Raw genomic sequence first — 23,206 nt, forward strand, 5'->3', positions numbered from 1 at the left:
ATTCAAGAATCTAAAAAAGTAAATATATAAGGTTAGGATCATGGGATTATACAATTAACCGATTGGGGTGGACAGCTTTTACCAATTCAACACTCGGGGTGGACGACGCCAAAAAAGGTTGAAGAGCACTGCTGTAGAGATTCATTGCAGATAGGAGGAATAAACTACAAAAAAAGTCTTCGTGAAGGAGCCGTCATAGAAAATAGCACTGTGTGCCGTGAACTGGGGATATGGATATAACATTGATGGTTGTGGATCGTAATCTAGAGAAAGATTGAGATGACACAGATAGAAATTGGCTGCTTGAATGACCCTCCTGCAGTCGACAGGCATTAATCTAAGGGTTCTTCGTGCCGTGCTCAGGTATGCTGGAGTTCAACCTGTTCGGTCTGCCTTACGTGGGTGCGGACATCTGTGGGTTCTTTGGCAACACGACGGAGGAGCTGTGTCAACGCTGGATGCAGCTGGGGGCGTTCTACCCTTACAGCCGCAACCACAACGCCATCGACAACGTTGATCAGGTGGGAACATTGCGTCTGGGTGGCTGGATGTAGATAGTTGGTTGGTTGAGGTGTGGTTGATTGCGGTGATCTAGTATGTGATGGGTGCACTTAGAGGTGTGGTGGAATGGTTGGTTGTGAGGGTGTGGTGGGTTGCTAGTGCCTATGTCGAAGTGAATGGTTGTGGGTGGTTGTGATAGTGCGGTTGGTTTTGCGGGGGTGTTGGATGTGGAAATGTGGATGAATGTGGCGGTGTTCTCTGTTCACTGTACACTTGGTTTTAACCTATTTGTTGCGATTACTCCTAAATCTTTTTCTTGGTTTACATTCTTGAGTTCAGTATATGTAAATATTAACTTTTTCATTTTATTTCCATTATTTAAAACTGCTTTATCCAGAAAATCTATTCGCCAGATCTGAACTCAGCTGAGCAGTTTTCATGATCTCTGAATGTTCTGAGGTTGTTTGGTTGTATCCTCCGTTATCGGTTTTTGTATCGTCAACAAATTCGGTTGTTTTACAGTGCAGCCTTCCTTAATATCACTGATATAAATTAAAATCAAAATTGGACCCAGCAGCATTTAAGTGACAGTCATCGAGTCCGACTCCTTCCTGTTAATCACAGCTTTGTTTTCATTCTGCAAGCCTGTGTTCTTGGTACATAACAGTTGTTCTGTTTTTCGTGTTGTGAGTCTCTCATGATTTTTTAAAAGTGCTTATCCAGTTTGTGTCTGCTTATAAATTTTAACAACCTGAACATGCTTGATGTTAACTTGACAATAATTTCCATGTTGGATTTTAATACCTTCTTGAATATTCAAGCTACATTTGCTAATTTCTGTTCATTAGCTACAATGCCACGTCCTCCTATTATGTTTAAATTCTGAGGTAACGGCTTCAGTATGTCATTCTTGACCTCTTTGCAATCATAGGGATACCTTAACTGGCCCAGGTGTGCTGTTGTTCTTAAGTTTGTTGATTGCAAATAGTACATCTTTCATTGCTCATAATGTCACTGATTTCGCCACCATTATCTACACATGAGAGGAAGACGAAGGAATAGTGCTTTAATTTTCTACAGTAAATGTGGATAAAAACAGATCATTAAGAACTTTGGTCATCTTGGGTTCCACGCTATATGCTCTCCGTTTGTTAAAGCCAGCGGGCTTAAAGCTGGAGTTAATATCTTTTTGCTTCTTATATAGCTGAAGAGTTCTTTAGGGATTAATTTACTAATGCATTTAGTAAGCAAGTCGAGGTTTCCATTTTTTGTTTGATTCATTTTTAGCGTTTTGATGAAGATTATGATGTTTAGGTTTACTCTTTTGATTTTTTGTTACTGTAGTTTTGGTAAGTTTCTCTGCGTCATTATTGTTCTTAATATAGCTGTTCCAGCAATGAGGTTTAATTAACAACTTTGCAGGAACTCTGTTACACATTGGTGCAAATACCTTGCAGCTTTAGTAAGACTTTAATAAAACATTTTCGGTGCGTCATTGACATTTGTTGTTCGAGTAATCAGATTCTTTTTGCAGCCACCTATAATTACTTTTGATTTTTGAAGGTCAGCATACTTGTAGTTTGGAACTTCTCGTAATTGGGATTTACGAAGTTGTTACTGAAATTTGGATCGAATATGACCATACAATAGTCTTGGGTACTACATTCATTACCTGCTGAGATTTTATCGACTAATTATCCGATGTTGCTCAGACAAAATCCAAGTAATTTCCTCAACATGTTAGCTATTGTACTAACTGATGTAGCGAACTTTCTTGCATGTTAGTGTACAGTTCTAACCTGCTGTGTGAGAATAACGATTCCTCCATCCTAGTATAGGTAATTTTAAACATCCCAACATTACAGCAGTTCGCATTCAGTATCAGCAGGTCATTCAAACAGCTTCATGTCAGTTTGACACTGCCGTTCTGGGGGACAATAAATAAGCCCAAGCATCATCTTACGGTGTGATGAATTTCGAAGTTGAATGTAAATTGTGTCAATATCATCGACTAATGGTTTTTGAGTTAATACTGCACAAAGACACATTAGATTAAATAGTAAAAAACGCCACATATCTTCCCGTTTCTGTCACTGCTAAATACAACATAAGCTGGCTAATCATATGCTACTAACAAGGCTCTTTATTCAGTATTCAACCGTGATTCGGTCATGCCATTTGCGTCATAGTAATCACTTAATGCTTGAATCTCGCGGTTACAAGTACAAAATTTAACGCATTCAGTTTTCAGATTGGAGAAGTCTGGAAAACCTGGCTTTCCTTTATAGTTTGAACTGATTCTGCTGTTTGTCTTGAGCGTTATTCTTTCTTTCCTGAAAAAAAAAAAAAAAAAAAACTATTATTCAAGAGACGGCCAAAGTACACTAAACCAGTCACAATCAAGTGTAGGCCGTCATCTGCAAACCAGGCTGGCTGTTGATGAAAGCTGTTACAGATATTTGCAGACTCAGCATCATCCTGTAAACAAAGTGACTAATCGATTATTTAGAATGACAACTTTGCCTTGAAATACGGTCTGATCTCTCATCATCTGAAGTATCATTTAAATTAGAACAATGAAGATCTAATACAGTAAGGATACGCTACCTTAACACCGTATTACCGAAGTTACTGTGAACACTAAGGTGAATATAATTTAAAAAAAAATTAAGATTGTCACAAGGTATTTAATTTCGACCCTCAGGCGGGAAACCAGAGAAATAATGGGAATTAAGACAAAAGATGAAACTTTACAGGGTAAAGAAACCAGTTTATAAAAGACAACACTATATACTCGTACCAGTAAAGCTGTAAGAACAAGAGCTATACCAGTCAACACTCAACCACGGAAAAGTAGGCTACACAAGGAAACAAAGCCAGTTACATACTCGATAAGTACTGTACGTATTCCCCCATTCAAACTGATGCCGTGTAGTTGAACACAGTAGCAATACGCACACATAGTAAGCAGGGTCCTAAGTCCTCTTCGGTCTGTCTCGCACAACTCAACTCTCAGTGTTCACACCTCTCACCTTCCGCACCCACTTGTCATCCTTCATCCTCTCCACATACCCAAGTCAATATAACACAGATTCATGGCAAAAATAAAACAAAAATAAACACTTGGCGAAACAGAGAATGCAGCAGAGCGGAGCGGTCTGACCAGCATGAAGGCTGGGTGGCGTGGTTGGTTGTGGTGATGAGGTAGGGTGTGGTGGTATGGTAATATGTATAGGTTTGATGGTTTGGTTGGGTGTGATGGTGTGGTGGTGGTGATGCGATTAGGTTCTGTGGTGTGGATGGATGTGGTGGTGTGGTTGGGTATGACGGTGTGGTTGTGTGTTGTTGATGGGTGTGGTGCTGTGATTGAGTGTGGTGATGTGGTTAGGTGTTGTGGTGTGGTTAGGTATGATGGAGTGGTGATGTGTTTGGGTGTGGTGGTGATGTAGGTCATAAAGATGTGGCTGGGTGTGTTGTGGTGGTGTTAACGCATAGGATAGTGTGAATGATTGTGGTGGTGTGGTTGGGTGTGGTGGCGTGGATGGGTATGGTTATGGTGTGGTATGGTGGTTTGGGTGAGTGGACGGGTGTGGTGAGATGGACGGGTGTGGTGAGATGGATGGATGTGGTGAGATGGATGGATGTGGTGAGATGGATGGGTGTGGTGGTGTGGATGAGTGTGTTGGTGTGGATGAGTATGGTGGTGTGGTTGGGTATGGTGATGTGGATGGTTGTGTTGGTATGGGTGAGTGTGGTGTGGTTGGGTGTGGTGGTGTGGATGGGTGTGGTGGTGTGGATGGGTGTGGTGGTGTGGTAGGGCTTGGTGGCGTGGTTGGGTGTGGTGATGTGGATGGGTGTGGTGGCGTGGTTGGGTGTGGTAGCGTGGTTGGATGTGGTGGTATAGTAAAGTGTGGTAGCGTGGTTGAATATGGTGGTATAGTAGTGGGGTGGCATGGTTGGGCTTGGTAGGGCGTGGTGGCGTGGTTGGGTGTGGTGGCTTGGTTGAGTGTGGTGGTACAGTAGTGTGGTGGCGTGGTTGGGCGTGGTGGTGTTGATGGGTGTGGTGAAATGGATGGGTGTGGTGAAATGGATGGGTGTGGTGAAGTGGATGGGTGTGGTGGCGTGGATGGGTGTGGTGATGTGGAAGTGTGGTGAAATTTATGGGCGTGGTGAAGTGGATGGGTGTAGTGGTGTGGCTGGGTGTCGTTAAGTGGATAGGTGTGGTTGATTTAGAGTTTCTGTTTTGGACTGGTTTGTTGTAGTGGTATGGTAGAGTGGTTGTTGTAGTGTGTGTGTGTGTGTGTGTGTGTGTGTGTTTTAATAATTTATAGTTGTTGGGTATATTGGTTTTAGATGGACTCTTTCAAAATATTGTTTATGATATTGTGTGTGTGAGTGTGTGTGTGTGTGTGTGTGTGTGTGTGTGTGTGTGTGTGTGTGTGTGTGTGTGTGTGTGTGAAAATGTTCTAACAACAATTGCTTTGATGGAACACTATGGCATTGAAAATATGACATGGAGCATTACTCATCAGTGACCAAAGCCGACACACTAAAATTTGGTGTTCAAATGGACGACTGACTTTTCTTTCATATCTTAAATTACTTTCGTATTTTTAACCATTTTTTTTCTCTCTTATTGTCGTCATCTCTGGGACTGTCTCCCTCTGTATTTCCTGCTGCCTGTGGTCTCTGTCTTTCAAGCGCAATGTGTCCAGGCATCTTGAAATGAATGGATTTTGAATTTGGCTGTTGTCTTTTTTTTTTTTTTTTTTTTTTTTAAGAGAACATTTTGCTGGCTTCTGGCCTTTGGTTCCTTCTTCCTTGCATTAAAAAAAGAAAATAATCTTAAACTAGCTGCCTTCTGCGAAATAAGATAATGCTGTACGTTTTCTATCGCTTTCAGTTCAGCGTTTATTCAAAATTTCCATTGCATTTAATTAGTAAGAAAAAAGTGTGAATATAAAGGAATGAAAATAGGAAAAAAAAAAAAAAACATAAATGAAGAGGAAAGTGGAAGAATATTAAGAACAGAAATGAAAGATGGGGAAGATGAAGAAATGATGTATGGGAATGGCGATGGCAGAGCGACTATAAACATTACTGTCTGGGTGGTGCACAAGGAAAAAATAATCCGAGAATGTGTCATAGCAGAGGTGAAGAGGGTGATGAAAGGATGATGAATGAGAAGACAGTAGCACTGATAAGGTATACTTAGAACTGATGAATGCCAGATGGTTTTATTCAGTTGATAGTACCGGAACCTAAGAGCATTAATACCGTTACCATTAACCCTATCACGGAATTTGACGCAGGTGTCATGGGAAATGTTTTCAAGGGCCAGTTTTCAGTGACGGATGTTCCGCCAAATTTATAAATTCCTCGAGAGAGAGAGAGAGAGAGAGAGAGAGAGAGAGAGAGAGAGAGAGAGAGAGAGAGAGAGAGAGAGAGATTCTAATAAGTTCAAGTGACATTAGTTGAACAAAATACAACAATCGGCACTTTTTCCATCCCAGAGTCACAAGAGACACCAGGAGCTGCGGGTTCAGTTGTCATGCATGCGGTATTTGCTTCTTTAGTGCACTTATCTTGAGGACTTTGTTGTCCCTAATATGCTAAACAGCCATTGGGAATGTCATGATCTGCTTCTAAACAAGTTTCCTGTAGAGAACTAGCCGCGAGCATGACCTGCATATAGCACAGAGCAAACTGTTAGAAAGTGATGCATGATGGAAGCTAATACAGATAAATGTGGGGGTGAAACTGGCAAAATATTATAATATTCACCAGACAGCGTTAAACTCTCTGTAAAATTCTCTTACGTTATTACGTGGATGATTGTGAAAGGGTTAATCTTTGCATGGTCGGAACAGCTCTACTGTTTTACTTCAGCTGACACCAGACAATTTTAATTAGCTGAGAGTTAGTCATGTGAACCTGAGAGTGTTAACACTTTGCTTTGCTCCTCAGGACCCCAAGATGTGGCCAGACACAATACGTAAAGTCTCTAAAGACGCTCTGCATTTTTGTAGATTAACGTGTCATGATGCAGGCTACATTTCTACGAATGCTATGTAAATCACAACCCTTCATTATCCCGCAGGATCCAGGGATGTGGCCAGAAACAGTGGGTAAAGCCTCTAAAGCTGCTCTAGAGATTCGTTACCGCCTCCTGCCCTACCTGTACACACTCTTCTACCAGGCACACGTGGAGGGCTTCACCGTGGTCAGGCCCCTCCACCACGAGTGAGTTATTATTTACATCCGCCAGCTGTTTTGGACTGTCACTTAGATGTTTCATGAGAACCTCCTTCAGATGCTGGGGTGGATCAGTCTTTTTGTGCTGACCTCCATTTTTGTTAAAGTCATCTGATTTGTTTTTACGTTTGCTGTTTTGTACTTAAAGACATAATGGGATATTTATACGGGGGAGCATTAAATGCGTCATTGTACAGCTTTCAGAGTATAGAATAATTATGAGTGCTAAAAGGATGTCTTGACGCTGTGTGAAGCTTTATCTATCTATCTTTCTATCAGTCCATCTATCTGTTCATCTGTTATTGTTATTATTATTATTATTATTGATGTTGTTATTATTGTGTGTGTGTGTGTGTGTGTGTGTGTGTGTGTGTGAATATTATTATTTTTGTGAAAAATATAGGATACATTTTTAGCCCAGAGTAGCAAACATACCACATCCATTACTGGATTGGAACAGATTTCCCTTTATGTTTTAAGATGGCGCTTAACGGCCGATATTTAATGTGGCAAATGTGCAAAATCGAAAGGACTGTGAATGTTTAAATTATAAAAAAATATATATATATATGGCATATCAAACAGGAGCGAAAAAAACACATTCAGTGAAGATAAAAAAAAGAGTTTTAAGAATACGCCTAATGCTTTAAATTCAAAGAAAGTTAGTTTAGGTATTTTCTTTTCAGACATTACAGCTTCAGAAAAAGTGATAATGAGAAACACTTGTTCTGTTCTCTCATTATAGTCGTGCCTTGTTAGTGCAATGCGATGATGTACACAAAATTAAGTGTTGCCTAGTGTACGATTCACATATTCTTGTATTTGTTTTCAACCTCATCACTGCGATAGCTTGAAAACAGTGTGTTATAGCGTGATAAACGTGCGTAGCTGGAAAATTAGGTTGTGTCATCAGCCCGTACATGTTTTTCGTTTTATAATTGTTACCCGCAGACGACTTTATTTAGGAATTAACTCTTGTAGTGAAGTGGTTAATGAATGCTCTTTGAGACTCCACCAGTTCGACAATTTTCTCCTGAGTTCAATATAATTGTCTGTAGGTGGCAAGTGCATAATCTTAAGAAGCCATTGTTGTGATGAAAGCAAGAGAAAAGATGCAAAAGAAAATGAGGAAAAAGAGAAAAAAAAATGGAGAGAGGGAAAACGGGAAAGTGAAGGATAGGGAATGAGGAAAAGTGAGACCCGACCATTTTAATATAAATACACATACCGCCTACTTCCGCCTCCGTACCTACACGAGAGAGAGAGAGAGAGAGAGAGAGAGAGAGAGAGAGAGAGAGAGTTCCTCACCTATACTTGCATCATACCACACATCAATAAAATACCTGACCCACGAATTGTTTTTTTTTCTTTTTTTCTTTTTTAGATCAACAAACTCGACAGTGTTAGGGGAAACCACAGTGTTGAAAACGTACACCTCTACACTTCCTGATATAGCCATTCATATACACTTTTATTCATTCTCCGTAAACACACACACACACACACACACACACACACACACTTCTATTCACTCTACTGTATACGACAAACGAGTTTTTCGAGGGTGGTGACCTGTATGATGGAAGGTGAATGGTGTGTTATTTGGTCGTGTGTGTGTGTGTGTGTGTGTGTGTGTGTGTGTGTGTGTGTGTGTGTGTGAGAGAGAGAGAGAGAGAGAGAGAGAGAGAGAGAGAGAGAGAGAGAGAGAGAGAATTTGTATTAACTCGTGTGTGTGTGTGTGTGTGTGTGTGTGTGTGTGTGTGTGTGTGTGTTTTAGGGTAGGATAAAGGGAGTACATTGGAAAAGATACGGCGGGGTGGCTAAAATGAGATCTATGAAAATGGTACGGATAGTGGGAGAAGGAGGAGGGAGAAAATGACGAAGGAACTGTTGTGGGAAGAAGGACGCAAAAAGGAAAACTGTAGGACGCAGTTTTGGAGGAAGGATGAATATAGGAGGAAGGATGAATACGGGTGGAAACGAAGATAAGACGGTGGCGGGAGCAGAAGTTGTGGTAGAGGGTTGACTGAGGTGATGGAGGTGAACAGAAGTGAGGCAAGTACCGAATATTTACAAATGGTGAAGGCAGATGTGATGTGTAAAAGAGAGAGAGAGAGAGAGAGAGAGAGAGAGAGAGAGAGAGAGAGAGAGAGAGAGAGAGAGAGAGAGAGAATATAATAGGATGAATGGACAACTTAACATTACTTCACCACTTCCATACTGACGAAACATATCCTCTCCCATTTCTCCCAGTTCAGTTTCCATCACCCATTCCCCACCATTTCACTTACTTCCACCATTTCAATTAATTCCCACCGTTCTCATTCCCACTGCAGGTTCCCCCGTGACCGCCGCATCCTTGGCATCGACGACCAGTTCTTATGGGGGTCCGGGTTCATGGTGTCACCTGTACTGAAGGAGGGACAGGTGGAGAGGCAGGTGTACTTCCCACAGGACAACTGGTTTGATTACTATACGGTGAGTGGTAGTGTCGGAGAGGGTGTGGGACAGTTAGTGGTAGGGTGTGTGAAAGCGTTGGAGAATGGGAGAAAGAAGGAGGAAGGAGAAATGACTAGTAAAAAGGAGGAAGTGAGAAGGAGTGAGACATGATGGGTGTAGGAAGGAATGGGAGGGTGTTTCAGGGAGTGGTAGGGAGAGGGATTAAGTGGGATGGTGCAAGTGTGAGATGGAGAATGTGAAAGGGAGTATAAAAGAGAGTGGAAGGGAGAGACACGTACTACCCACAGTAGGAAGTATAAGGGGAGGATGTGGGAAAGTGATGGAGAGAGATTGGGAGCTGGAGGAAGAGAGGGAACCGTGAGAGTGGGGGAGAGTGAATGGGGGAGTGGAAGAGGAAGAAAAGGGCCTTAAGGAGTGGGAGTGGGAGGGAGAAGGAGGGTGCTGGAGGGGGTGAGTGAGTGTGGAAAAAAAGGGAAAGAGTGGGAATGAGTGGGAAGACGTAGAAGAGCAAAGAGCAAGAGACAGCAGCTGAAAATACACATTACCTCCAGGGCCTGAACCTGAGACTATCAAATATCACGCCAGTCCACTGTCACCATAGCGGATCATAGTGACTTTAACTAGGTTCTGTTATTCAGGGAGAGAGAGAGAGAGAGAGAGAGGAAGGGGGGAGGGAAGTAGAACCAGAATAAAAAGCGAACAAAACTCCTGTGAAAACTAATACTCGGCTGCTATAAAGCCTTGTATTACTTAGGAAAAAAAAAAAAAACAGAAAAAGAAAAAGAGGTGGTAGTCACGGAACCTCCTCTCCTTAGATATTATCCCATTGTGGTTATATGCCTTTGTCTTGCGTGCAGTCGATGGGCATAATTCTAGCGTTCAAAAAAATGCATAACAATGATAAAAGAAAAGTCCCTAATTTTGATACGTATTATATTCCTCCGGCACTGATAAAAATAAAAAATCTGAATCCTATGACTCTTCCTCCTTTATAGAAACTCCCAACAACAGATCCTCTTTATCCTTCCCCCAGTCATCCCAGAGGCAATGAAAAGGTACTCATGTTGTGGCGTCACTGGTAGTCATGGCAACCTAGAGGACAGTTGTTAGAGCTCACCAGAGTCCTACTATTGTCGTGGCGATATTGAACAGATATACACTCCGAGAGGTGTGAGTGTTACATATAGATTCAACGAGAGAGAGAGAGAGAGAGAGAGAGAGAGAGAGAGAGAGAGAGAGAGAGAATATACTGTAGTTTAAATACGATAACGAAAAAATACTTTATATTGCGTGCATAAATATAATTGATTGATAACAAACTCTACACAGCCTTCGCGTGATGTAAATTCTCTTGATAATATTGAGAAAATGTGTATGAAATTAGGCACATTTGCATACTGCTACCACCACGACTATTACTATTATTACTATTCCTACGGTACTACTACTACTACTACTACTATTACTACTACTGGCAATAATACTAAACTAGATGTTCAGGCTCTTCTATGCATTCAGTAGACACATGGCAACTGCACTGCCAATCCTGCGAGATGTATGCCGATTTTGTTATAAGCCATGTGTTCACTTTCCCGTGTTTCTGATCGTTTCTATTTCTGAGAGGGCGCTGAACCCCCTACCCTAGAATCCATGAGGAAGTCTGGCTCTTGAAATATCGCATTACCGATGTATCATATGCATTAATATATCAGAGTCATATCTGTCCTCATTTCACGATTTCTGAGAATTTATGATTTGGTGAGGGGCGCTGCCTTCCACTAAGAATCGTGGCTGGAAAACTGTATATAATGAAAGACCTTCGGAGCAGTCAGACGAACTCACGTAGGAAGCTTCATTGAAATTCATCAGAGAGCCTAGGCGGAGTTCACACACACACACACACACACACACACACACACACACACACACACACGCGCACACGCACGCGCGCACACACGCAAACACGCACGCGCACACGCACGCACACACACACACACACACACACACACACACACACACACACACACACACACACACACACACACACACACACACACACACACACACACACACACACACGATGAATCTCGCGCATCTGTACAGGGCAAGTTATTGAAAATGATAGCATACTGTTTCGGATGATTAATAACAATAGTGACTAATAATAATAATAATAATAATAATAGTAATAACAACAACAACAATAATAATAATAATAATAATAATAATAATAATAATAACAATAATCATGATAATAACAATAATAATAATAATAAAAATAATAATAATAATAATAATAATATTAACAATAATAATACAAAATAATAATATAACAATAATAATGATAATAATATTAACAGTAATAATAAAAAATAATAATATAACAACAACTCCATCCATCCATCAACCAATCCTACATTGTCCCATGAGGAGGGTAGGAGCCCGGGGCTAGGCAGTTGGTCCCGACATTTAAGATGAGAGTGACCAACCTCACTCATCCCTGAGTGGCATTACACGAGCAATCAACCCCAACCATCCCTTGGATATAAACCTTCACCGGCTCAATCAGACTGAAGCGCAATAGTTACCCACTAATCCACCAGGCGCCAAAATTTGGTTAGATGGTTACCACCCAGCGTAGAAAATGGTTTCCTGGTGTACAGGAAACCATTTGGCTTGTCACTCAGTGTAGAGTTACCCACAGGCAGAATGAAGAGGAAAGAATGAAGGAAAGAAAGACAGAAGAGGGAGTGTAAAATCACTCGTAGGCAGAAGGATAAGGAAAGAATGAAGGAAAGGCAGAAAAGGATGGAAGGAAAGAAGGATGGAGGAGAGGAAAGGGCAGACTCCCGAGAGCGCACTACATCGAATGAGTGGATGGTGAGCGCCCCCATCTACCACAGAATATAATAACAGCAACAACAACAACAATAATAATAATAATAATAATAATAATAATAATAATAATAATCACATTATTATTATTATTATTATTATTATTATTATTATTATTATTACAGACTGAAATGAGGTCCTTGGATTGTATAAATATTTGTTAGTAATGAACTTATTTGAATAAAAATGGGTTCTTATTTTCTTCAGTTAATTACGATGTATTCAGAGTTCCACCAAATCTTGATGAAGGTCTCATTCATCATTTAAAGACAATCAAACTCAGTGTTCCAAATTTGGGAATATCCGGATTAATTTATATTCTGGGATGGCTGTATTCTCCATCGTAAGATTTTCTTTTGGCTATTCAAATGTGCAATGAAGTTTTTAAAATCCCCTTCCCTTAAAATGTCCTCGCAGCCATGAAAAAATCTCAAGTTAAATCAGAAGAATTAAAAATGTGATCAGCTATCGGATATGGCATGATCCCTAGACCCATGCAGATGACCAGCGGATGTCTCTTCAGCGACGCACTGGTGGGAGGAGCAGTACATTTCCAGCATCTGTTTCTTGTAGTTCAAATGCTGGGGTGTTTCTCAAATGCAGTATATGACTGGCAGTGACTGAAGTTTATAAGTTCAGAGTATCATTTATGTCCGTTCATCAGTAACAGATATACTGAAATTTTCCTGGGGCCTCCGAGTAAGTGATTCACCCTGTATTTAAATAATCTAACAACAACAACAATTAATAATAATAATAATAATAATCATAATAATAATAATAATTATTATTATTATTATAATAAAAATTATGATTATCATTACCTTGTAATTTTTAATATTACATTTTTAACAATACATCCGAGGAGTGATGAGGGTTCACAGCTCGCATAATATCGTTCAAGGTGAACGACTATACCTCATACCAATTAATCTGGCCAGGCATGTATGGCAACACTGTTCCTGTCGAGATTCTGATTGGCTGGAGGTGTTTGTTCGATTTCGTTGTTGCTAAAACTGATACTCTTTCTGTTATCAGATGTGATACTGAGTTTGTCGACAATACAGTCTCAAAAGCAATAAGATATCATTTATATACTTAACAACAATGAAATTTTCGTAGTAAGATAGAGATATTGAGTCAACAAAGTATTATAACAGTCCAAGTCAAGGTCAACATTCGAACAATTCCTTTAAATCTCTGACACTCCGTAATTATCGTAATATAACAGAAAATTAAGGAAACCTGCTTAATCTAAGCGTTAGTATAACACACATTTAAATTTTAAGATCAGGCCGCACCCTTAAATCGTGCCACAACTCTGAATAATTAAAAATTCTAATGAAAAGACGAGTTCTGTGGGGAGGGAGGTTTGAAAAAATCGCGAAAAATCAAAGTAAACTAAAGGAAAACTGTTTCATTATATCTCCTCTATTATCACAGTACGGACTGATCTTAAAATTTAAAAGTGTTATATCAACGCTTAGATGAAGCAAGTTTCCTTAATATTCTGTTACGGAGTGTCAGAGATTTAAAGGAACTGTTCGAATGCTGACCTTGACTTGGACTGTTATAATACTTTGTTGACTTAATATCTCTATCTTCCTACGAAAACTTCATTGTTGTTAAGTATATAACGGATTTCTTATTGCTTTTGACAGTTGTATTGTCGACAAACTCCGTATCACATCTGATAATAAAAAGAGTATCAGTTTTAGCACCAACGAAATCGAACAAACACCTCCAGCCAATCAGAATCTCGACAGGAACAGTGTTTGCCATACATGTCTGGCCAGATTAATTGGTGTGAGATATAGTCACCCTCTCCATAATTATTGGACTTCGTAACCTACCTTCGGATCCTTGAGCCCCTGTTACGGAAAAAGATTGAATGATAGACACGTTTTTTAACACACATGCCACGTTGCACGGGGGTGTGCTGCTTTCAGTCCCCCTTTTGTGTGTGTGTGTGTGTGTGTGTGTGTGAACGATGTAACAAAAAAAAAAAAAAACGATGTGGCCCAATCTTGGTCAGGCAATAATGGAGTGATTCGAATTCTGAGAACAACAGGTTGAAAACCAATCAGGCAATAATGGAGTGATACGAATTTTGAGAACAACAGGTTGAAAGCCAAGTCAGGGCAAGGCCACTTGAAACAGATCTGATCCGGTTTCGACCAAACTTGGCGAGAGGATTGCACTTGGGGTAAAGATGAAGCCATTCGACGTTAACAAACGGTCAAAGATTAAGGTCACAGGGCAGGGGTATATTGTTTCAGTATCAGACACATAGGGTGCGGGTGTTGCACTTTCTGGTTGTTCCTTTCGTGTTTCATTTGTATTCCCTGTTTAACATATCAGAACAAGTTTTACCAGAACTGGGGAACGATGTCGTTGAAGACCAAGTAGGAATGGGTAGACTGTGGCTAGTAATCATAAAATAGCACGCACAGGTAGACATAGATGTTGTTGACAATAGGCTAAATCAGGTATGGACCAATGGATTCACGCGGGGCTACACCAAGATGGCTCTGTGGTAAAGAGTTTCAAAGCAAATAGCTATGTTGTCTAGGTAAGGGATAAGAATGTTAGAAATTGATGTGAATTATACCCCCAAAATATGAGGATGAGTAATGAACCGTTTTATGTGTTGAACTTTTCTATAGTTAGCCTACTCCTTTACTTTTCATATTTCTGTTACCTGATACCACTTCCTGTGATGAGTGGTTTCGACAGTAATTACTCCAGGGGCCTTAGAAGTGTCCAATGGCTGTTAACTGTTGTCAGATATCTTTTTATTTTTCGTATAATGTACTATTAATTCTCACTTTGAAACGGCCGGCACTCAGGTCAGTTGAGTATTGAGCTACGTGTCCTACTGGCCTAGATTTAATTCCGCCCGAGGGCAGACATTGGAAGAGGGTATTCTCATATGCGTTCAAACTGTTGAGGTTTCCTTGATGATATGTGCAGACTCTCTCACTCACAAACACATGCATTTCATTACAGTTTAAACACAAACTTCTCATCCTATACATCAAAACCCTTCCACACCTACACCCATGTGTGAAGAACTTGGTGAGGGCGGGCCAATTCTCCAGTGACATTTGTGTTCCTCCAGCTTACGGACCAGTTGCCCTTCAGGACGCGCATAAAAAGGCTTGAACTTGTATTGTAGAGATGCCCGGCCATATCTAACGTTAAAGGCTGGCTGCTGTAATACCTCATAAACACTCTAATTTAATTGTAAAGTGATTAGTAGGTGTGTGAGCGAAGACAATAATTTATACAAACAATCTTGTACTAATGAGAGTTTATAAATACGGCCCAGATATCCTGTCCCTAGTTATTAACCCCTACACCGTGGGCTTGTTTACCAATGTTTTGCGTGTCCCGCTGGGTTATTTGGGCTCCGACAGACTCTCAAATAATATTTGCCAAAAATCAGTTATTAGTCCTAGAATAATAAAATTATATATACTTATGGCACATACCTTCAGCTTTCTCTTGGAATGTTTATTGAGCCTTCGTCGTTACCATAGGACTTGTGGAGACCTCTGAAGTAGGGTAACAAAGTCTCCACTTTACAATTCCCAACAACCCGTAATATGATTACCACAGCCAGATACAAACACTATAAACACTATTCTATAATTTTCAAGTAGTTTGGGATCCATACTCCAAAAAAAAAAAAACACTGTGAAGGCAATGGAAATTACGAGCGCGTCTGATCGTCGCACTTGCGCTAGTTCGCTCTTGGTACTCTGTCATTTATTATTCATAAAACCCCTCACACTTTATATTTCTATTACTATATCACACTTATATATATCTGGAGTCTTTCTCCATAAGTTTCCTTCAGTCGTATTAGTTTATTGTCAATGAAGTCATTCAATTTTTCATTCAGTAAAATACGTAGAGAGCCACGGATTCACTTTCACTGTTATAACATAAATTATTTGTACTCATATTCTTATATTACTAATTACTTACATTACTATTTACATTTTCTATTCTATTTTCAATATTTACCCTTCTATTTTACTTACACTACGTTATTCACTGTCACTTTCAGTAAGATAAAACTATAATACACTGTTCAATCATATGAACTGAACATCCATTGCTTTCACCTGCTATTTACACATTATTTACACATTATTTTCCAAATCATTCTGCTTCCACACTTGCATTGTTAGAACTGCTTCTGGCTGTGGTAATCGAAGAAGCAGGTAACACAGAGGGGAACCTGGCACTCAGCACACTGCCAAGAGGTGCGTTTATGCTCAGGTGTACGGCGGGTGGTATGCGCACATACCTGACACCTGCGAATCGCAGCCTTCCTTTTCCCTGTGGCAGGCATAAGCTCAAGTCTGTGCCGATCCATATAAGCCCTCTGCTCAAGTCGGTCGGGAAGTGTTACTGGATGGCGCCTTGGAGCTGCTGCTGTCACCCTACCATATCTTTCCAGCAGCTGCTGGACACAAGTCCTGGCGAACAACCTCAGGGAGAAGGACTTGGGTGGCTTGACCTTCATCTTGTACAGGATGAAGGCGTTCAGCATCGTCATATCTATCAGATGCAGAAAAACTTTCCTGTACCACCTAGTATTCTTCCTGAGGCAGTCAATCTCACCAATCATCATGTCGGACTTGTCCACCAGCCACATGTTGATATTATAGTCCAACACAGCATCAGGTTTCATCACAGGTTCGCCTGTCCTACGGTCGACCTTCCCACTGTCTCTCATCTCCCCCTTATGTACGGTGGTGAGCATGTGCACGACCCTCTTGTCATGCCACCGTATTGCCAGCATCTCACACTTGCGTAGGTGCATGTCTCCTCGCTGCGAGGTTCCCGCCTCTGGGAATTTGGGGAAGTGGGCACGATTACTTTTCACAGTGCCGCAGGAGCCAATGCCGTGCTCAGAAAGGTATTTGGTAAGTTTCGGTGCTGTATAGTAGTTGTCTGTATACAGCACATGATTCCCACCAAAATACTTTTCTAGGAGCACTTTCACTACACAGCCTGAGAAGCCAAGGGGGTGTGTTTTATCCAGATCGACAGTGCTGGCTGAATATATGATGAAGTCAAGGATGTACCCCGTCTTACAGTCGCACAGTACAAAGAACTTAATTCCAAAGCGATGGCGTTTGCTTGGAATGTACTGAACAAACCAAGGATTCGTCAATGACAACCTTCTGAAAGGGGTGGAAGAATGACATAAACTTATCCTTCATTCTGCTCAGAATCTCCCGGATCTTCCAGAGTGGGTCGGTTTGGGAATGTACATCATTGTCGGCAAAGTGCAGGTTTCCCATGATGTTCCGGAAGCGATCTCTGGCCATGTACTTATTGAAGGTGGGTGAGGGTAGTAAGGGGTCCATGGACCAGTATTCTTCCAACTCATGCTTCTTGGAGTGTGGCATGAGAAGCATGAGGGCAAAGAACACATATAGCTCCTGCACTCCCAGCATGGACCACTGTTGCATCTTGGCTGCACCTGTACCACTTGCAGCACGTTGTGATTCATACCTGTTGGTTCCATCACATATGTACTGCATGACTTCGTCATCTAGGAAGGCCAAAAGGTAGTCGACACACTCAGCATTTTCGTCCATAGTGAAGGCAGGCTGAACTCCTGAGGAGCTCTCATCAAAAACTAGATTTTCTGGCACAAAATCTGACCCTTCCGTCTATGTGAAGGCGTCCAGGATTCCCTGTCATGGCGGTGTAGGGCGGGTGGTGGTGGTGGAGGTTGGCTGTGAGGGAGGTTTATCTCAGTCAAGGTCACTCGCACTGACCCTAGGTTGCCGTACAGCACTAGCAGCCCTTACCCTACTAGCTACACTACTTTTCACTCTCCTTGATTTACCTCTACCTCTACGGCCTGCCTTCACTGTTGATGCTGGTGGTGACTCCGATGATGAAGACTCCGGAGATAACTCAGCCGACGATGATGAAGAAATGAGTGAAGTGGGGCTTGGGGAACGGGGAGGTGAATCAACTCGGGACTCATGGCGGGCTGGGTCACGTGGGGGCATTGTTCTGGGGCTAACACGCCGCCTTTTCACTCCCTTCCCAAATTCCTGTCCTTGCTGCACTAAAGGCTCCTTTCCCTTGGAGCTAGACACTGATTCACACACTGTAGCACTCGTTGTTGCTGTTTCTGGCACGATAACCTCACCCGGCTCATCACAAGATTCACCCGAATCGTCATAGTCACTGTCCATCATAATCATGGACAATTCTGCCAGTTCATGTGCCACTGCAGAGTCACTAAGGCCTTTCCTGCTTGCCTCACTACTTTTCTTAGGAGTAGAGGTCACGGGGCCCTTTGCAATGGGTGCAGAAGCGGCAGGAACGGAGGGGCGCGAGTGCAACATCGTTTCTCTACAGCGGAGGACAAGGAACTAAATTCCGCGGCTTATCTGAGAAGGGAAGGGTTGACAATGACACTTTAGGCTGACTGCTGCTAACTTACAGGCTAATTTTTTATAGGTAGAAAATCTCGGCAATACATAAAGAAATAGGTAGTTCCAGGTGAATGTAAATGTCAATTAGGATTCTCCCTTCCTTTCTGACATATATTTTTATTACAGACATCGATTACAAGGCATAAATCAAAGGGGAAATTACCGTGGTAATGTAGCGAATGAATGCACGTGAGGTTTTGTCAGGTGATAATTAGCCAATTTCTGGTGTATAACACTATCACTTACCTGGTTTTTTTTTTTATATATATTATTTTGTATAAGTATAGGGCATAGGGCTTATTTCAATGGATGAAATCTGTGGAAAAATCCGGGGGAAATTTGCGTAGCGCAGCGCGGCGTGGGAGGTGAGAGGACGGGGTAATGGAGGGCAGGTAGGGAGGGGAGTCACAAAAGGGGTAAAATTGCTAAATTGTCAACAATGGATGGGAGTACAGATGAGATTTGGAGTGCTGACTAGTGTTGGACATTGGCAGTACTGATAGATGATACAAGCCACCACTTGAGAGCCCGGGATAATTCAAAATAACACAGAATCACAAAAGTGACGCCCCACGGTATGATCCATTGTGGCCGAGCGTCACGAAAGTGACGCCCCGCGGTTAAGGGGTTAACGATCCTTCCGATGACAACATCCTTCAGTATGTACTCATCTACCCTGGATGCTCTACCCCTCCTGGCCCCTGCAACCTCCACACACTCATACATTCTCCTTGTCTCATCCTCCATTCGCTTCGTGTTGACAGATCACCTGACATATTTCTGTTTTTTCCATTGCACCAATTTCATAACATTTGTGAAATTGTTTATTTGTTCATCTTTCCCTTCATGTCGTTCTTGACTTCACTTCTTTCCAGTATAATCCGTGTTTCACTATCGTACATCAGTGTTAGAAAGAGTATACTGGCGTGTGGTCCTCTCACATTTGCATTCCTATTTCTTGCCGCTGTTCTCAGTATTGGTATCATTCTCCTTCCTTTTTGCTCCCTTTCCTACACTCCACCGCAGAACAGGATCTCCCATCCGGGAGACAAATGCGATACTACCAAGCCACCAACCCTTCCTGCGTTAATCCTAAGTGCTTGAATATTCACATTCTCTACTTCTTTGCTATATAGTCTCAAACCACAATTAGCTTCTGTGCCTTATTGAAACTTAGCTGCTGCCAATATTTACACCTAAAAATAGTTATTTTGAACACTTTACCAGTTTCCTTTAGAACACTGCGTTACGTAACTTCATGCCTCATCTTCTGTCTACAACCTCTGCACATAAAGAACATGCAGCTTTCACTTTGTGCCTCCTTTCATCAAAACTTCCTTATAATTGCTGTTGCTTTCACAACTTACAGCATTTTCTTCACATGCACACTAACATTACCAGGTTCCTACAACACTCTCATATAAGTGAAAGCGCCAAGCGTCAGCTGGAATGGAATATACTATAGTTGTCCCGACCATGAAAGGGGTCAACATTATCACTCCCTGACTCATGGCACACTCATCTGAATAAATTGTCTGATGTTAGCTAGACTAGAATCCTGGAGATGTCTCGACCATGAGAGGGGAAGGTGGTGGCTGAATCGGTAGAGTGGCGGCCTGCAGTCCTAATGGACCCAGGATCGAATCCCGGCTGGGGCAGGGAACAGTTTAAGGATCTGAATTTCCTAAAAAGCAGACTTTCCTGATCTACCAGATGACCCGCCAACATGTCGTAAAAGTACCCCCGCTAATACCAGTACACCAGTCCTGTATGAGACAGCCCTAGCATGTATTCAATATGGACGGTGGGTGTTAGCACCGAAGTGGTGACATGTGGAGGTGTAGGAGGACTACTGGGTCTTGGGATAGGTGACTGCCCTCAAGAAATAGGCCCTGAGCCTTTGCCCAGAGTCGGACACGTAAAAAAAAATAATAATAATAATAATGATACGATTTTTTTTTTTAAATTCCAACATTTAGGACACAATTGTAAGCACCATAGGAGGCTTTATACACACCACCTCCCCCTTAGAGCTCGTCCACACCAAATGCTTACGGACACGGATATGGGTGGCAGTTTTACACTTATTTGGGCTGCAATAATGCAGAACTCCTATCCGTGCCAGCAAATATTTGATGTGCATGCAGCCTCAGAGATTTATTATGCTTGCTACATATTGATGCTTTTTCGTATGTTATGTTACTTTGATATCATCGTAGTTAGCATCAGTAACGTACAGGAGGATAAAAACGTGTACCGGTAACTATAAAATAATATCGCTGATGAAGATTTGCCATGAAGCTCTTTATGTCACCAAGAATACGGTCCAAAGTCGTACCTCTCAACCAGTGCAGTAGCCAACCTCACAGTTGCTTTTGTTGTATCGTGCATACTTACGACGTCTTTAACCCGCCCCGTCCCGACCACTTTTTGACCACTGGTACCCCCCAATCCCGACCATTTTTCGACCCTTTTTTTTTTTTTTTGCTAACACTTTCGCTTTTGGTGAGAAACATCGAAAATTCATAGAGAAATCGCTCACCTGAGGTTTAAAATACTCATTACAGGTAGGAGAGCCTCCTTACCTTACTGGGTTTTCTATCAGGCTGGCACCAAAGAAAACGAGTTCTATGGGAGGATAACTATTTCACACCACTCATAAATGGTATTTATTTATTTACTGTTACGAATTTATATGTGGTACAAGAGTATATTGGTTTTCAAGCAGTAATATAGGCATTATAAGCATTGTTTCACTCACTAATACCTGACCTTTTTTTGCCACATTACCTGATCATCATTTCTAACTGTTTCTTCCTCTAATGCTATGTAAAGTTTGTCCTCCACATTGTCATTGACTGGGGAATCACTCTGGCCCTGAATTTCGTACCGTGGCATGACATGGCTATACTGGCCAGGTCACTGATAACAGGTGAATTGCTGAGACAATGGCATGCAGGGGGGGGAGGTCATGCTGGGTAAGGCATTGTCTCTGCCTGGCATCTTGTTGAGGAAGGTGTCACGTGTATACGTACCAAAAATGACTCGCGAAAATTGAAAATTGTGGAAATTATGAACCTTGCAATTGCAGGACGTTGAAGTACGTCCCCGGGATTAGCTGTGACAAAACGTGAGGACGTGGAAGTACGTCCCCGGGACGCCGCGGGTTAAGCAAAATACCTTCCACACTAGAAAATCTTTGCACAATCATGTAATGAATGCTTTTCTTAAGCTCTGTGTGAAGATTATTGAAATCCAATGAAACATAAACGAAGTCGTAGTTGACTAGTGCGTGCCTGGGAAGGTTTGATTATTCTGCTATGTAGTCACCAGATTCAAGTAAGATGTTCGATTCTCTGACTATGTCATCTGCATTGCCTATCAGTATGCTGTTTTGCATGTCTTCTGTGGCGCTGATGAGGAGCCTACATGTGGTGGCGCTGTGCAAAGTCTAAATATGCCAAGTCAGTCCACACGCAGGAAGGCGGGGCTTATATATGACATCACGATGCCCCTCTGTTTTCTGTAATAATATTACTATTGGAACCTGGCCCCTATATAAAAGAACACGAATTAAGGGGGAACATGTAGGCCTATATGGTTGCAGCCTCGAAGTTTTAGGTAATTCTCATGTTTTGTTTTGTTTTCTTATTTTCTGTAGCCTACCACACTGCCACATTATTTAGCCGTAAACAGCACATTTATCAGGCATCCTTACCAACAGTCAGGGAAATGCCAGGTTATGAGGATATGTGGAACCTGCACTGTCTCGGTGAAGACAGACTCCAATCCCTGTGACAAACCCAGCACTTGAAGGCATCATGATGTCATGCGCGACTCCGACCAATTCTTGCCAAAAGTGGACTGACATGGTATATTTAGACTCTGGTGCTGTGCACCCTAGGTGGGGCAGCCGCGGCGTCCACGTGGAGCCAAGCTTCCACATAATCCCCGCACCTTGCCAGGGGAAAGACCTTGGTTCGACCTTGGCGAGGCGCTACTACCAGGGGGTGTCGGATCCCCATATGGGGTATGCATTATACTGTGCCTGTAGGACGACCCCACAGTAGGTGCTTGCTTGTGGTGGATGGGTCTCGGCCAGAAAACCGGGATTCAGTAATAACAATAACATGTCTTCTCCAAGTCATGCATGCTGTAATCAAACTTCAGTCTACAGATACTTTGCCAGATAGGTCAATGACCTCTTATTCTTCTCATTTCACATCTTCCAGACAAACTACTCAAAAACTTATGTCGTAAGTTGCAAAATCATATTTAACCTGCGATACTGAAAACTGCATTACAGATTTTTTAAAACCAAGAAATGATGTACGCAACAGCAAGATATTAAATAAGAACTAAGAAAAGGCTGAAATACATTCAACATGAAATCGATTCCACGGCAGTACAAATTAAAAAACTACAGAATGAGGACTGTAAAGATTGTCGGCTTGGAAGTGCACGCCGAGACGATTCAGTCAAGCAAAATATGTTGCAGGATCGTACAAAACAATGCGGCATAAAGTGACAAGGTAGCGGAAAAAAATATATATGAGCATAGACTCTCTGTGGACGCTAGTGAAAGGGGGAATAGACCGCCGTAAATGGAGCAGCCATCC

General features: G+C 41.7%; 1 protein-coding gene across 1 annotated transcript in view; it reads left to right on the top strand.

The window, feature by feature from the left end:
* The window catches only part of LOC145401961 (maltase-glucoamylase-like), a 234,475-nt gene extending 224,389 nt beyond the window's left edge, over positions 1 to 10,086 (top strand). Inside the window, exons 36-39 of the mRNA XM_080274065.1 lie at positions 364 to 521; positions 6,602 to 6,744; positions 9,093 to 9,266; positions 10,074 to 10,086. Of these exons, the coding sequence (XP_080130191.1) occupies positions 364 to 521; positions 6,602 to 6,744; positions 9,093 to 9,266; positions 10,074 to 10,086 (488 nt within the window). The remainder of the gene's footprint in view (positions 1 to 363; positions 522 to 6,601; positions 6,745 to 9,092; positions 9,267 to 10,073) is intronic.
* The last annotated feature ends 13,120 nt before the right edge of the window (positions 10,087 to 23,206 follow it).

Source organism: Coenobita brevimanus, chromosome 57, assembly GCF_032717465.1.
Source record: "Coenobita brevimanus isolate Jiangsu-jjx chromosome 57, ASM3271746v2, whole genome shotgun sequence".
Taxonomy (NCBI): Eukaryota; Metazoa; Arthropoda; class Malacostraca; order Decapoda; family Coenobitidae; genus Coenobita; species Coenobita brevimanus.